Consider the following 15202-nt stretch of genomic DNA (forward strand, 5'->3'; position numbering starts at 1 on the left):
GTCTCTGCTGGTTGCTATCCACATGACTGAGTCAACACTGGAACTGTTCAAAATGGCAAACATACAGTCAGGAAGTTGTACTTGACACTTAAAAATGGAGTGATGACTTAGTCACATTGAAATTGGTGAAGTATGAACTTTTAGATATACTTTGAAAGTGTATGATGAATGCAAGGTAAAATACTATTCAGTAAGTTGGTTCTTTAGGTGACATGTTATTTTGTTGATTTCTCCAGGTGGGATGCAAGACTACAATTACTTGCAGGGAGACTGTTTTGAAATCACACTGGAACTGACCTGCTGCAAACATCCAATGGCCTCTAACCTTGGTGAAGAATGGGAGAAAAATCGTGAATCTCTTTTAAACCTAATGGAACAGGTACTTTAAGGGAACATGATGAGAAAAAGACCATATTTAAGTTCATATGTAATTCATTTCAAAAGAAATTGACCACAAAAATTTGGGAAAGGCAGTTGTGGAGCAATGCAGGGGCATGCGCGCAGGGTGCAAGTACGAAGTACTTCATTGAAGGGACAAGGTGTAACCATAGTTAATGCAACCTGGCTGGTGAAGCAAGTAAACGTTAAGACGTTTTAAGATGATCCAGGTGGTAATGAACAATAATGCTAAAGTGCAGGAGGAGTTGACATAGGAGGTCATGTTAGATTGAACCTTAAGACACAAAGTGTAAACAATTAGCCAAGAAAAGAATTAGACCCAACGGGAAATAGTCTTTGAAAAGTAGAGAACATTGCAAAAGTTTAAGTAGTTATAAGGAGTGGAATGATGTAATGTTTACAGTAAAATTGGTAATTTAGTTTAATAATTTTGTTGATATAGAAGACGACTTAAGATTTGTACTGCTTAATGTTGGTAAGTCACCTGGTCAAGATAGATAGCATCTTGAGTTGCTGAAAATCAGTAATATCTGAAGTATTGGTTGTCATTTCTTTTTAATCCTCATTGGTTACTTCCCATGCAGGAGGCCTGGAGGATTACAGAACAACCTTGATTATTTGAATGAGATGGGCTAGGAGTGTTTTTGTTCTGATAACTGGTTGTTCAGATAATGTTTTTACGGGACCTTGATCTTGTTTGTATAATCTAAAATTCGGGTAGTTGATGTTTGGATAACCAAGGTTGTTCTGTATGTAACAATTGACAAAGGAGAGGAGTTACAAAAGAGTAAACTACAGGCTTCATCAGACCAATATCACTGACTGGGAACCTGTTATAAGCTATTATTTAAAGACCAAATGCTGTTGCATTTGAAAAGGTATGGGTAAATTAAGGCGCGTCAGCAATGATTTATTAATGACAAGTCACTTATGACTAACTTGAATCAGTTAATTGAAATAACGGTAGACGTAAATTAATAGTCTCAGAATATAGAGGTGAGGACTTTTGCGAAGCTTTACATAAAGTGCCATATTGAAAGCTTGTTAAGAAAATGGAAGTTCGTGGAATTAAGAATAAATCATGGTATAGAAGTAAAACTGACTTGCTGACTGGAAACAAAAGGTGGCAATGGATGACTCAGTTTGAAAAACATTCATTCTCCCAGAGTAAGCTTTCAATTTGCGCTCAAGCTTTCAATTTGCGCTCAAGCTTTCAATTTGCGCTCAAGCTTTCAATTTGCGCTCAAGCTTTCAATTTGCGCTCAAGCTTTCAATTTGCGCTCAAGCTTTCAATTTGCGCTCAAGCTTTCAATTTCTTTAAATGATTTCTGAAAGGAGAAGCCCAAAAAGACATGAGACAAGTTAATGGAATGGGTGGATAGGTGACAAAGGTTCAATGCAGAGGAGCTTAAGGTGATAAATTTTGAACAGATCACTGAATGTGGCGGGGCAGGCTGACCATATTTTAATAAAATAATATCCTATTTTATAAATAGGGGAATAAACTGCAAGAGCAAGGAAGTGATGTTGAACTTATAAGACACTTGTTTGACCTCCTGGGGTGTTGTGTATAGTTCTGGGCACCGTATTAGAGGCAAAATGTGAAATGTTGGAGAGTGTGAGACTTAAAAGAAGGTTTCCATGGATGGTAAGTCCCAAGATGGTGGCAGGAACCTAACACACGGACCTTGAGCCAGGCCCAGGGCACAGATCTTAGGCAGATCTACTGTAGACTCAGCAGAGATCTCGAATGATCCCCTACTTTTCTCGAGCAAGCACAGGATCTGGAATCAGTAGTTGCTACATTGGCAGAGGTGATGTCGACAAGGTAGATCTGGCAGCAGAAGATGGCGTTTGAGGATTTATGGCTTCATTGTTCTTTTGGTCTGGCGGCAGAAGGACATCATGGCAACATCAGTAAGGTGGACCCAGCAGTGAGAGACATGACTTTGATTGTGCTTGGTCAATGAAGCAATGGCGGAGGAGTATTGGCCCAGCAGCAAAGATAGAGCCTGAGGATCAGCAACTTCGATATTGGTTGCATCCTTTGTAGGAGGTGGCAAAGTGATAATGGATGGGTGGCAACTCTGGCATCATTGAGCTGATTTGGGATTGGGCTCTCTTTTTGAACTAAAACTTTCTTTTTCCTCAAATTATTCAAAGTCGTGCTGTATTATGGTGACAAAAGAAAATTTTCTTAGTAAGTTGTAATCTTACTATAAAATACATGTGGCAAAGTCACAAAATCAAATTGAATTTATAAGGATATATTGAAGATGTTTTACTTGGAAAGGAGAAGACGAAAAGAGGTTTTCAGAACCGTGAGTGGTTTGGATTAGAGTGGATGAGAAAGTATTCCTGCCTGGAAAAGCATCATGTACCAGAGGGCACAGATTTAAAGTGATTGCAAAAGGAGCAAATGTGATGTGAGAAAAACTTTTCACAATGCAAATAGTTACAGTTTAAGGAATGCATTGCTCAAAAGTAGTGGAGACAGGTTCAATTATGGCATTCAGTTGGATATTGGATGATTATTTGAATAGAAATCATGTGCAAGGATATGGGGAAAAAAGCAGGAAATTGGCATGAGGTAATCATTTGAAGAGCTGGTCCGGACAAAATGGGCTGAATAGTCTCTTTCTGTGCAATAACTTATTCTGTGATTGAAGTTGATGGCGCATGGTTCATTATCAAATTTTCACAAAGATCATGGTGAGAATGGTTAGTGACCTCAGGATATGGGGCAGGATAGCCAGTGTATAGAGGCACAGGTTTGCCGACAAAAAGTGGGACAATGAGACTAAGCATAATGGGTACTTCAAAGAAACAGCACAAATGACTGTCTGTCTGAAACATTGTTCTCTAAGTTTTTGATTCTGTAGTGCCTTTCATCTCTCTGATGCCCCAAAATGTTCTTGCAATCAATTAGCCATTCTAATATTTATTATTTTGTGTATAGAATTAGTAATACATGCCTTGACCCTTCATAAGCCCGTTTTACCACCATTACTCCATATCTTGCCCTTGTTTTGTCAGTCTCAGCCTGAGAGTTCCAATTGACCCAGCACCCACAGCCTGTTTTTGAAGTATTGAGGAAGATAGAAATGTAATTGGCATATGAACTCCATCCTTGATGCCACCTGAAAAAGTAACCTGTAGAATTCATGTAGTTCTAAATAATTTTGGATTTTGAAGTATTTTATACATTTACTCCAGTTGATGTATCATATCTATCCAATGAGAGCCATAATTAGAAGTTTTATTTTTTAACTTGTATTTTGCAGGTTCATATTGGCATCGCAGGATTTGTCACAGATGCTCAACTTGGCTTGGGGATTTCTCCGGCAACGATTATAGTCGCTGGCATTGATCATAATATTACAACTGGCAAATTTGGCGATTTCCACAGACTGCTTGTACCAGGGACTTACAATGTAACAGTTGTTGCAGAAGGGTAAGAAAAGCGAAAGCCAGGCAAATGATTGTCTTTTTATCCAAAAGGCGTAAGCCAAACAAAGCTAGACTTGTCGTGAGAGCGTTTATTGTCCAACCATAACTGCCACTGAAAGGTAATGGAAAGAGAGATTGTATTTCAAGTCGTGGTTTTTTGTTTGGTTGCTGTCATGACCCACTGGGTACTGCACTTGATCATACCACAGTGTCGTCACAAATGGCAAACAGTCGGGTTATTAAAATTACCAATTTACTGTCTGATTAACACCGGTTAAAACACTCAATAGTTTTCTGTACTTGTAACACTAGAATGAAAAATTTGTCTTTAACCAGTGGGGAAAAAACAAAATGGGAATTGCTGTCTTGTAATTATATAGCTTAAACTCTACTTCTTCTTGAATTCCTCCTACATAAATAGGCACAAGATATAGTTAAGGGTATAACAAACACAAAGTGAAATAGTTTGATAATACCAATCCAAACTACAGAAGTTTAAATTTTTCTTTCGGTTCCCTCATCATTGTGCTTTGCCACAAGGTGGTTTGTTATCTTTTGTTTACTAGTTCAGAATTTGCTCCTTTCAAAGTCTTTAAGGATTTGCTGTTTTTCCTTTTAAGAGGAGAATTTGCATTGCATTGTTAGTGAAAACCTGTTAGCTGTTAGCGGAGACTGCCTCCACACAGGAAAGAGATTTTTGATACTTTCTCTTTGTAGGCTAGATGTTTTCTGCTGCACAAATCATATTCATGAGTAAATCCAAAGATTGTTGTCAAGCAATTGTCCCCCAGATCAGTGAGCGTCAGCTGCGTTCTATTTGTTTTGGTCTGTTCTTTTCCAGAAAAAAAGCCACATGTCAATCTACTCCAGTAAACATGGTGTTTAGAACTGTAGCCATCTCTTGCATAATCTCCTTGGTTTAAAATATAATCTCTTTTAATCCACAGTTCAAAAATAAAGGAAATAAAAATTCGATCTTACGGTTACTTTTTGGAAATGGGATAATGCAAGGTAATTGTCATTAATTTAAATTGACGAATGCTGGCAATATTGCTTATATTTTCACAGATTCTTGCCTGTTACCATCTATAACATGGAGGTGCTTGAGGGCCCAGCCACACAACTTAATTTCACGCTTCACCATCTAGGATCTGTAGATAATCGTACCATTGAAACGCCTACCTCTACTGTATACAGGACACAAAATGTATCAGAAATGGAAGACTACCATCAATCCAGAGCCATTGAACCTTCTAACTTCAGGCACCATAATTATGCTGATATGGAGATCCTCCTCAGGAAGTACTCCACCGAGTATCCAGCGATCACAAGACTGTATACAGTTGGCAAATCTGTGGAGCAAAGGAATTTATACGTCATGGAAATATCGGACAATCCAGGCACTCATGAAATGGGTATAGTTGCAAATAAATAGTACAAAGTTTGATTTAAATGGGTCTAGATTGCAAATCCTGAGTGCTGTTAAAAAAGGCAAACTGCTATTCCAATAGCAAAACCAGTTGGTAACAAGTCATAGGCCTGCACTACTTTTAAATTAGTCAAGAGTGTGGTGCTGGAAAAGAACAGTAGGTCAGGCAGCATCCAAGGAACAGGAAAATTAATGTTTCGGGCATAAGCCCGTAATCGGGAATGGTGAAGGGCTTATGCCCGGAATGTTGAATTTGTTTTATTTTCTTTTTTCTTCCTGCTCCTCTGATGCTGCCTGACCTGCTGTGCTTTTCCAGGACCACACTCTTGACTCTAATCTCCAGCATCTGCAGTCCTCACTTTTTCACCTTTTTATTTTACATTAGTTGACTGCAAAACTGAAGTGTAAAAATGGAGTTCCTTATGTCAGGTGAATGTGAAAGCTGGCTAAAGAGTCTTCCCTTGCTTACTATAAAAATGAAGAACATTTGTTTTCATTTTTTAATGTTTGTTTTAGCCAGTAAATAAGTCATACCTCCACTCTGATGCTATACCTATTGGCTTGCGTGTTTCAAGTGCTAAGACTATATTATCCTATTTAGATTTTGAAATGAAAGCTGCTCAGTAACTACGTGAAATTATTTTCCGTTCTAACAGAAGATGTCAACATAATGTGACAAGTCCTGTTCCAAAGTAACATTTTCAATTCATGACGTTTTGCTGAATGTACTTTGCCAAGAGAAACTTGATGAGCCCAAGAATGTTTTGTGCAATTTTAAGTGTACCTGCATAAGTGCTATATTGTGTACATTATTGCCCATCTGGGTTTTGTGTGTGCAATTTAGCACTGTTTACGGAGAAATTAGGATAGTCTATCCCCACAATCAGCTATGCTTCCCATCCCATATTTCATGCTACCATTAATGACTGGATCGGAAGACTAAAAGCACCCTTTGTGAGTACGTTAAAATTCGCGCAGTGTTAGTAGTGCGTTTGTAGTCTTCAACAAAGGTGTTGTTTTATCGCAAGAGTGTTTGTCATATCTGTATATAAAATGTGATCTTAAAGAAAATTAAATCATACAGAGTGCATAAATGTTTTATTTAATTAAGGTGAGCCTGAATTCAAATACATCGGAAATATGCATGGAAATGAGGTTGTCGGCAGAGAGCTCCTCCTGAATCTTATTGAGTACCTCTGTAACAACTTTGGAACTGATCCTGAAGTGACCAGTTTGGTGACTAATACAAGAATCCACATCATGCCCTCCATGAATCCTGATGGATATGAGATGGCAACAGAAGGTGATATTTTGAGTTTGAAACAATTGTTTTTGGGCTGGGGGGGTACAGGATGGGAGGTGGTGGAAAATTATTGTTTTTGTCCGGAATTAAAGTAAAATCTCGAGTATTTCAGTAATGAGTTCCAATGTCTGTTCTACAATGTTCACCTTTTTGTTATTTTGCCATATCCTCCAATTGAATTATTTTAGTAAGAACTCCATACACACGTTCATGGTACTGTTGATGTTTACTCCTGATTTGAAATTGGAATAAGATTATTTCAGACCTAATTTTTTTCATACAAGTATTTTTACTAGCTTCCCCTTGAGCTTTCTTTACTATTTTCCTCTCTCCCATCTAATAAAATTATGCTTGTCAGGATTTTCAAGTAACCATTTTCTGTGGCAACTGATTTGTTATTCAAAAACCCCCCGCATCTTAAAAATATTTCAGCATAGATTGTTAAAAGTGGTGAACAACTTTTCAATTCATTTTAATTTTTATGTTATCATGTTTAAGATATGACTAGCTTGTGCTTTCAAAACACAAAAGCATATTGAATATTGAGCACAAATCAGTTGCTGTTAACTTCAAATTTCTTGGCAACTCTGAAATCATTTTCTGTTCTGGTAATTTTAATATCAAGGTTTCCTATGCCCAGGGGAAGATTAATTATAACTTCCTGTTTTCCCAAATAGTCTGAGTTCCATTAGTCAACCAGTAATGTTAATGTCTTTTCAGATTATATTGCACTATAGATGAAATGTGGTGTGCACATTTTAAAAAAAAAAAAATTCTGTTTCAACTTGCAGGTGATATGAACGGTGTGGTTGGGAGAAACAATAGTAATAACTTTGATCTCAATCGCAACTTCCCTGACCAATTCTTTCAAATTAGTGACCCACAGCAGCCAGAAACATTAGCTGTGATGCGTTGGCTACAAAATATTCCCTTTGTGTTGTCTGCTAATTTGCACGGTGGTAGGTATATAGTTTCTTCTCTGGTATTGGGAGTGCAATTAGTTTCTACCAGATTAATTAAACAATTTATTAGTACACTTCAGAATTCAGGGGAAATTGTAGAAATTGTCTTAAAATTGTGCTTAATCACCAATGACCAACTCTGCTCTTTTGTCTGCCTTTGGCTACCTGTCCAGCCAGCTTTTAACAGTGAGAAAATAATTCTTCGAATTGATGGAATTACGCTCACCAAGTGCATGAAGTGCTGTACTTCTAAACCACAATGTACACCTGTTCAAGTGATGGCTGTTCTAATTGGGCATAAAATTAGAAACTGGACTGGCATATGAAAGCAACTTTAAATCATTGTTCTAAAAGTTGAGATGGAAGGAAACCTTGGCGTATCAATTATTTGTTTAAAAGAATTTAACTTGCTTCTGGGCACCACAACAATAATTTGATGTATTGAAGGTTAACGTAATCAAGCCAATGTACATATCTTGATTATGTAGAAGAATTTTTAAAACTTATTAAGCTTTGTAAATGTCTGAAAAAGGTAGAGCTATAGAGCGGAAGTATTTGTGTAAAATGTGATCTCGCTGATTATAGAAAGCAGGGAACTTGAAGAGGAATTGCAATGATGCATGAGAACATCATTCCTTGGAGGTGGAATTCAAGTACTTTTTTTTTTAATAAGAACAGCAGATGTTGGCAATTCAGAATTACTAAATGCTGCTAAATGCAAATATAAAAATTTGTTTCTCCCTTCACTACTTCTAGCTTGATTATATTGTTCCCTTCTAAAGAAATCTGTTTTAAGTATTTGAAATGTCTTTTTTATTTAATGTGGACATTAATAAGTGACTTTTTTCCTTCCAATGCAAGTTCCAGGCTAAATGCAACATTGCTTTTGAAAGTTGTCTTTATAATATTTATGCAAACTGTGTATTGTTTTGTTGTCTTAAGTAACTTGTTTGTGATATTGGGAGGAACAATAATGTTTTATGTTCTTTTGCTTGGACAAGGTTCCCTGGTAGTGAATTACCCTTACGACGATGATGCAGAAGGAATTGTTGCCTCCAGTAAGTCACCGGATGATGCCATTTTCCAACAGTTGGCACTTTCTTTTTCTAAGGTACCCAATTTAATTGTTTCTATTTTGAAAAAGTCATTTGTGCCTTCTAAGATTTAATTCTAAAAGCTGGGCCAAAGTTGTATTTAAAGCTTAAGATTACAAACTCTATCTTTGAGAATGCACCCATTTAAATAACAACCACATATTCAGATAAGTACTTCCAGTGACATTGATTGATTTTTCGATTTCTGTTAAATGATCAAAGCCTGACTGAGGCGTAGATTAAATTCAAATTGTAAAGTTTTGACCAGGTTCAATGCTGCATTTGAATTTGAGTATAACATTACTTAAACATGTTGATTGCAGAACTCTGCCCCTTACACATCATAGAAACTTCCCGTTTACCAAACCAGTTCATGATTTTCTCATTTATTTCCTTGAATAAAATTGTAATATTTTCCAACCTATAGTTCATTGCCACATTCTTGTGACAAACGCTCCTTTTATTTGACCCTTTGTGAAATTTGCATAACATCTGTGGACTTAGCAAATTTACTTGAATAATACAAAGCTGTAAAGGAAATTGTTTAAAGGACAGCCCTTTCATGAAAACACTGATCTAGCACACCTAAATAAACTAATTAAATGTCCAAAAGGAATCAGTAGGGCATAAGGTCTGTCAAATGTGCTTTAATTTTTAGTTGACCAATTTATATATAGCAGTAATTTGAATACAGTAATGCATTTGCCTTTTGGTATACATGATATTGTGTTTTATTGTATTCCAATCGTCTGGTTAATATGAGAGACTGATAAAAGAAATGGTGCTTTTTGAAGTTTCTTTACCTGACTTGGTGGTAGTTGATGGTGCTTGCAATTCCCCATGGAATAGGCATATCTCATTTTAATGTTTAAATCCATCCATCGATCTAGGGGTTATTTTATTTAAGACAAAAATAAGCTTCTAAGAGAAGCTTAATGAAATATGCTTGTATGTTGCGGTCTGGTTGCAATGCGTTTAATTAGTTCATCAATGTTTTTGTTTAGGAAAACAGTCAAATGTTTGAAGGGCATCCTTGTAAAAATATATACCCGGAAGAATATTTTCCTCAAGGAATCACAAATGGCGCCCATTGGTATAACGTACCAGGTATGACTTCATGAAAACAGACCTTTCGATCAAACTAATCCACACTGACCATGCTGCCAAGCTGAACTAGCCCTGCCTGCCTGCATTTGGCCTGCATTCTCCCAACCTTCCCTATTTACGTGCTTCTCCAAATGTCTTCTTTAAACGTTGTAACCACTTTCTCTGGCAGTTCATTTTCATACACTAACCACACCTTTGTTTAGAAAAAGGTGCACTTCACATCCTTTATTAAAATCTTTCTCCTCTCACTTTAAAAATATACCTTAGATTTGAATTCCCACCTTAGGAAGAAAAAAAGGCCTTTGCTATTCACCTTAACTGCACCCCTAATGATTTTATAAACCACTATAAGATCTCCCATAACCATCTATGTTCTAGTGAAAAAATGTTCTGGAAGTTTATTATATAGGCGAGCAGAATTAGGCCATTCAGCCGATTGAGTCTGCTCCACCGTTCGATCGTAGCTGATAAGCTCCTCACCCCCATTTTCCTGCCTTATCCCCATAACCCTTCAATTCACTACCAATTGAAAATGTGTCTAACTCCTCCTTTAAATTGACTCACTGACCCAGCATCCACTGCACTCGGGGTAGCAAATTCCACAAATTCACAAGTAATTTCTCCTCAACTGTTTTTAAATTTGCTACCCTTTATCCTAAGACTATGACCTCTCGTCCTAGAATGCCCCACAAGCCGCAGCATCAGGTCCACGTCTATTTTATCCATACCTTTTTATCATTTTGCATGCCTCAATTTGATCTTGCCTCATTCTTCTAATTCAGAGTATAGGCCTAAACTGTTCAATCTCTCTTTTTTTCATATGACAAGCTCCTCATCTCTGGGATCAATCTTGTGGACCTCCTCTGAACTGCCTTCAATTCCACTAAATCTTTCTGCAAATGAGGGGACCAAAACTCTGCATAATGCTCCATGTGCAGTCTCACCAATGCCTTGTATACTTGCAACAATACTAATCTTTTATATTCTATTCCTTTAGGTATAAAAGCCAACATTCCACTCGCTTTCTTTATTATCTGATGCTAGTTTTCTGTGACTCATGTATGAGGACACTCAGATCCCTCTGCACCGAATCACCGAAGTCTCTTCCCCATTTAGATAATAGGTTGCCTTCCCATTTTTTGACCAAAATGCATGACCTCACACTTATGCACATTAAACTCTCATCTGCCACATTTTGGCCCACACTCCTAACCTATCTATATCCATTTGTAAGGTTTTTATTTCCTTATTGCAATTTACCGTCCCTCCTATTTTTGTTTTGTCCACAAATTTGGTGATCATCTTCTATCCCTGTATCCAAATCGATAATGTAGATTGTAAATAGCTGGGGTCCAAGGATCGAACCCTGTGGAACCTCACTAGTTACATCCAGCCATTCAGAAAAAGAAACACTTATACCAACTGTCTTCTGTCCGTCAGCTAGTCATCTATTCATGCTAATAAATTACCCCCAGTCCCATACGATCCAACCTTGTGAATTAACCTTTTGTGCGGCACCTTATCAAATGCCTTCCTGAAGTCTAAATGTATTACATGTACAGGATCACCATTATCCACTTAAGCATTTTAAACAAATTATTCACAACTTATTGTCTAAGGGCCCAAAGCAAATTCTGTGACTCAAGTTGCCTTATGAAGGGCCTACACCAGGGGTAAAAGATTCTCTTTTGAAAATTTTAGTCAAGTGGAATATCTTGGCAGCCGCACTGTTATAACTTAAATGCTAATATTAATGCAAAATAAAACTTAACTGAAAGAATGAGTTGTAAGCAGTTTAGTAAAGTCCAAAGCATTTAATTGCTCTCAAAATGGACTTGATTGATCAAAGTCAGGAGTCTAAATAAGTCCATAGTGAGTTGGTTGTAGACCCTGTCCTACACCCAAAAATTTAAAACACTTTTCTTAAATGCACATGTAGTTTCTTGTGTATTTCCATAGTTGTGTTTTATCCGGTGACTGTCATTTTTCAAGTGCCTCAAAGGTTTTGTATTCTATGCATACTGTCCTCCGAAGAGGGACTCATAATGTTAATTAGAAGTTGTCACTGCTTTCTGCATGATATTTGTTTATTTTAATCACAAATTGGATGTGTTTTGACTCCCTTTTGACAGGTGAGACTTGAACCTGGACCTACTGGCCCAGGTGAAGAGACTCTACTGTTGAACCGTGAAAGATTTATATCTGGGTGGAGAGACTCCAGTGAATTTCAAATCCATCATTTTAACCATCTGGCCATGACTAATCCGTGTTCTTTGAACTGTCTCCAATATAGATATAGCTTTTCTTTAATAAGAGTTCAGAAACTGTTCAGTCTTCCAGTCCTGGTCTGACTACTGCCTTGTGTAGTTTTAGCAAGACTTCTCTTTTGAAAGCACATTCCTTTGTAAATAAAGGCCAACATTCCTTTGACTTCCCTGTTTGCTGAGTTTACGCTAGCTTTTTGTGATTTATGCTCCGACTCCCAAATCTGTAGCTTTCTCCAGTTTTTCTCCATTTAAATAATAATCAGCTCCTTTATTCTTTCTGCTAAAGTGCATAACTTCGCATTTTCCCACCTTGTATTCCATCTGCCGAGTTTTTGACCACATGCCTAAATTCCCTAAATTCCTCTGTGCCCTCATCCTCAGCACTTGGGTTCCCATCCAGTTTTATGTTATCTGCAAACTTGGCTATAATGCAGTCACTTTCCTCATTCAAATCATTAATATATGTTGTAAGTAATTGTGTCTTCAGCACTGATCCCTGTTGCACCCCACTAGTTAAACGTTGCCATTCTGAAAATGCTCCTTCATCCCAACAACTTAGCTAAAGGACTGGCTAACTAATATGTTAATATACCATCTCCAATATCGCATGTTGTAAGTAGCCTAATGTTATCAAATGCCTTCAGAAGTTCAACGATATCACTGCTTCTCCTCTATCTACCCTGCTTATTACTTAAAAAATTCTAATATTTGTCCAGAGTGATTTCCCCTTAAGAAAGCTATGCTAAATCTACTTGATTGCTATGTATAGTCTAACATTTTTTCAAGAGTAGATGTTAAGCTAGCTAGTGAAGTTACCTGCATTTTTATCTATCTCCATTTTTAAAAGAAGATATTACATTGCCAAATTTTAATCCTCTGCAGCTTTTCCAGAATCTGATTCTAGGAAGATTACTATCGTTGCATCCACTATATCTGGAGCTCCTTATTTTAATACCCTGGAATGCATCCCATCAGGCTCAGAGGGCATGATGGTCTTTAAACTTGCTAGTTTCTCTACCACCCTTTTCTCTAGTGATAGATCATATATTTATTTCTTCTCTTCTTTGTCCCTTGATTATTTAGTAATTTTGGAATACCATTGTGAAGACTGATACAAAGTATTCATTCAACTCCTATCATTTCCTGGTACCTTATTATTTCCCTGGCCTTGTCCTCCAAGTGACTTCTAACTTTTGCCCTTTCTATACATTTCAAGAAGCTCTTGCTATCCATCTTGATCTTTCTTGCAATATTACCCTCTAAGTTTATCTTCACCCTTTTTTGGGTTGTCTTTTTTAAGCTTCTATATTATCTGGCTTACCACTAATCTTTGCCAAATGTATATGCTTTTTCTTTCAATTTAATGCTAGTCTTGATTTTCTTGTTTAACTGTGATTGGTGTATTCCCCTTCCTAAAATCCATGAAAATGTCTGCCATTTTCCTCAACCATCATTACTACTAAACCTGTTTCCCAGTCCATTCCAGCTTGCTCTGCCCTTGTTCCTTTGTCATCCTTCCATAAGCTCGCACAGTTATGTCTGATCCAAATTTCTCCCCTTCAAGCTCATGGTAACATTCTAAGTGGATATTTTATTCTGACATGATTCATTAAAACTGTCTCATTGCACATCACCAGATCTAATTCCCATCCAGCCCCACAGGTTCTGTAAGGGTGCACATCCCACATAAGTCAAAGCCAGGAGCAAGCTTCATGCTCCTTCGTGCCTACTCAGGCATTCAACATGGTGGCACGTTGGCTCAGTGGCTAGCACTGCTGCCTCACAGTATTAGGGTCCCAGGTTTGATTCCAGCCTCTGGCGACTGTCTGTCTGTGTGGAGTTTGGACATTCTCCCTGTGTCTGCTTGGGGTTCCTCCAGGTACTCTGGTTTCTTCCCACAGTCAAAAGATGTGTGGGTGAGGAGAATTGGCCATGCTGAATTGCTCATAGTGTAGGTTGCGTTAGTCAGAAGGAAATGGATCTGGGTGAGTTACTTTTCGATGGGTCGGTGTGGACTTGTTGGGCTGGAGGGCCTGTTTCCACACTGTAGGGAATCTAATCAAGGCCATTACTGATCTCCGTTCTACACATCCCCATATGTCTTGCTTCCCTGTATTTTTTAAAAGAAAGGATTTGCCTTAAATGTGTTCAATAACTAAGCCTTTGCCATTTTTATTATAGCAAAGAGATTATCTGTATCTATGACCTTTAATTCGAGATTGCCCAGCCAGGAGAAATTGCCTCCAACAATGAGCTTGTCCTTGCCCTCGCCCCAACCAACCAACCCCCCCAACCCCCATGCAAAAACAATGAGTCAATGAGTTCATTGAACATTCATTACATTCCCTGTAAAGCTAATTTTTTCCTACCATGGGTAAAGGAACAAAGCTGAACGCAGTAAATAAGGTGATATTGATTAGTATTGTTCAGCTTCAAGTCAAAGATGAGCTTATGCTGTGATAAATTCTGGAGCTGCATGTTGAAGTTACCTCAAATGGGGAAGGATAGCTTGGAACTCCAGTATTTCCATCCAACTGATAGAAAAGAAATCCCCCCCCCCCCCCCCCCCCCCCCCCCCCGGCCTATGCTAGATTGCTGTGCTGTGACAAAATGCATCTTAGGTTTGAGTGAGAAGGCTTGATACTCAGTGGTGCATTATAGGAATACCTGTCTGCTTGACTGTAAATAGAAAACCACCTGCAGCAATGGCTGATAAGTTAAAACAATTAATTAAAGGGACAGTTAGATGTTTTTTAAATGCAGACCTGTGTTGAATAGCATATTCATATAGCAGTTATTAAAGTGGGTTCAGTTTTTAAAGTAGTTTAATCATCTTTGGTTTAATCAAAGATTTGATTTAATGAAGAATTGATTGCAGATGTTGATTGGGATTTCATCCTTTTCAGATTATTTGTGGTATATTTCATTTGAGTTCTTTCTGGAAACTGTCGAACTATTAAATAAATGAGAGACTTTCTTCCCAGGTGGCATGCAAGACTGGAATTATCTTCACACAAACTGCTTTGAAGTGACTATTGAATTGGGCTGTTATAAATTCCCCTTTGTGAAGGATTTGCCCAAGTATTGGAAACAAAATAAAAGGTCTCTCCTTCAGTTTATAAAGCAGGTAGGTAGAGTCTGAAATATTTTCTTTGAATGCATGTGAAGTAATGGTCAATCTTGATTAACAC

General features: G+C 37.6%; 1 protein-coding gene across 2 annotated transcripts in view; it reads left to right on the plus strand.

The window, feature by feature from the left end:
* cpda (carboxypeptidase D, a) overlaps positions 1-15202 on the plus strand; it is a 57899-nt gene that overhangs the window by 21002 nt on the left and 21695 nt on the right. For both annotated transcript variants that reach the window (XM_043718396.2, XM_043718398.2), the window contains exons 3-10: positions 237-379; positions 3684-3853; positions 4918-5264; positions 6390-6581; positions 7373-7540; positions 8545-8654; positions 9642-9744; positions 14996-15138. In XM_043718396.2, coding sequence (XP_043574331.2) covers positions 237-379; positions 3684-3853; positions 4918-5264; positions 6390-6581; positions 7373-7540; positions 8545-8654; positions 9642-9744; positions 14996-15138 — 1376 coding nt within the window. The remainder of the gene's footprint in view (positions 1-236; positions 380-3683; positions 3854-4917; positions 5265-6389; positions 6582-7372; positions 7541-8544; positions 8655-9641; positions 9745-14995; positions 15139-15202) is intronic.

The sequence above is a fragment of the Chiloscyllium plagiosum genome, unplaced genomic scaffold (genome assembly GCF_037043375.1).
Source record: "Chiloscyllium plagiosum isolate Xiang-an unplaced genomic scaffold, Cpla_swu_hap1 HiC_scaffold_31, whole genome shotgun sequence".
NCBI lineage: Eukaryota > Metazoa > Chordata > Chondrichthyes > Orectolobiformes > Hemiscylliidae > Chiloscyllium > Chiloscyllium plagiosum.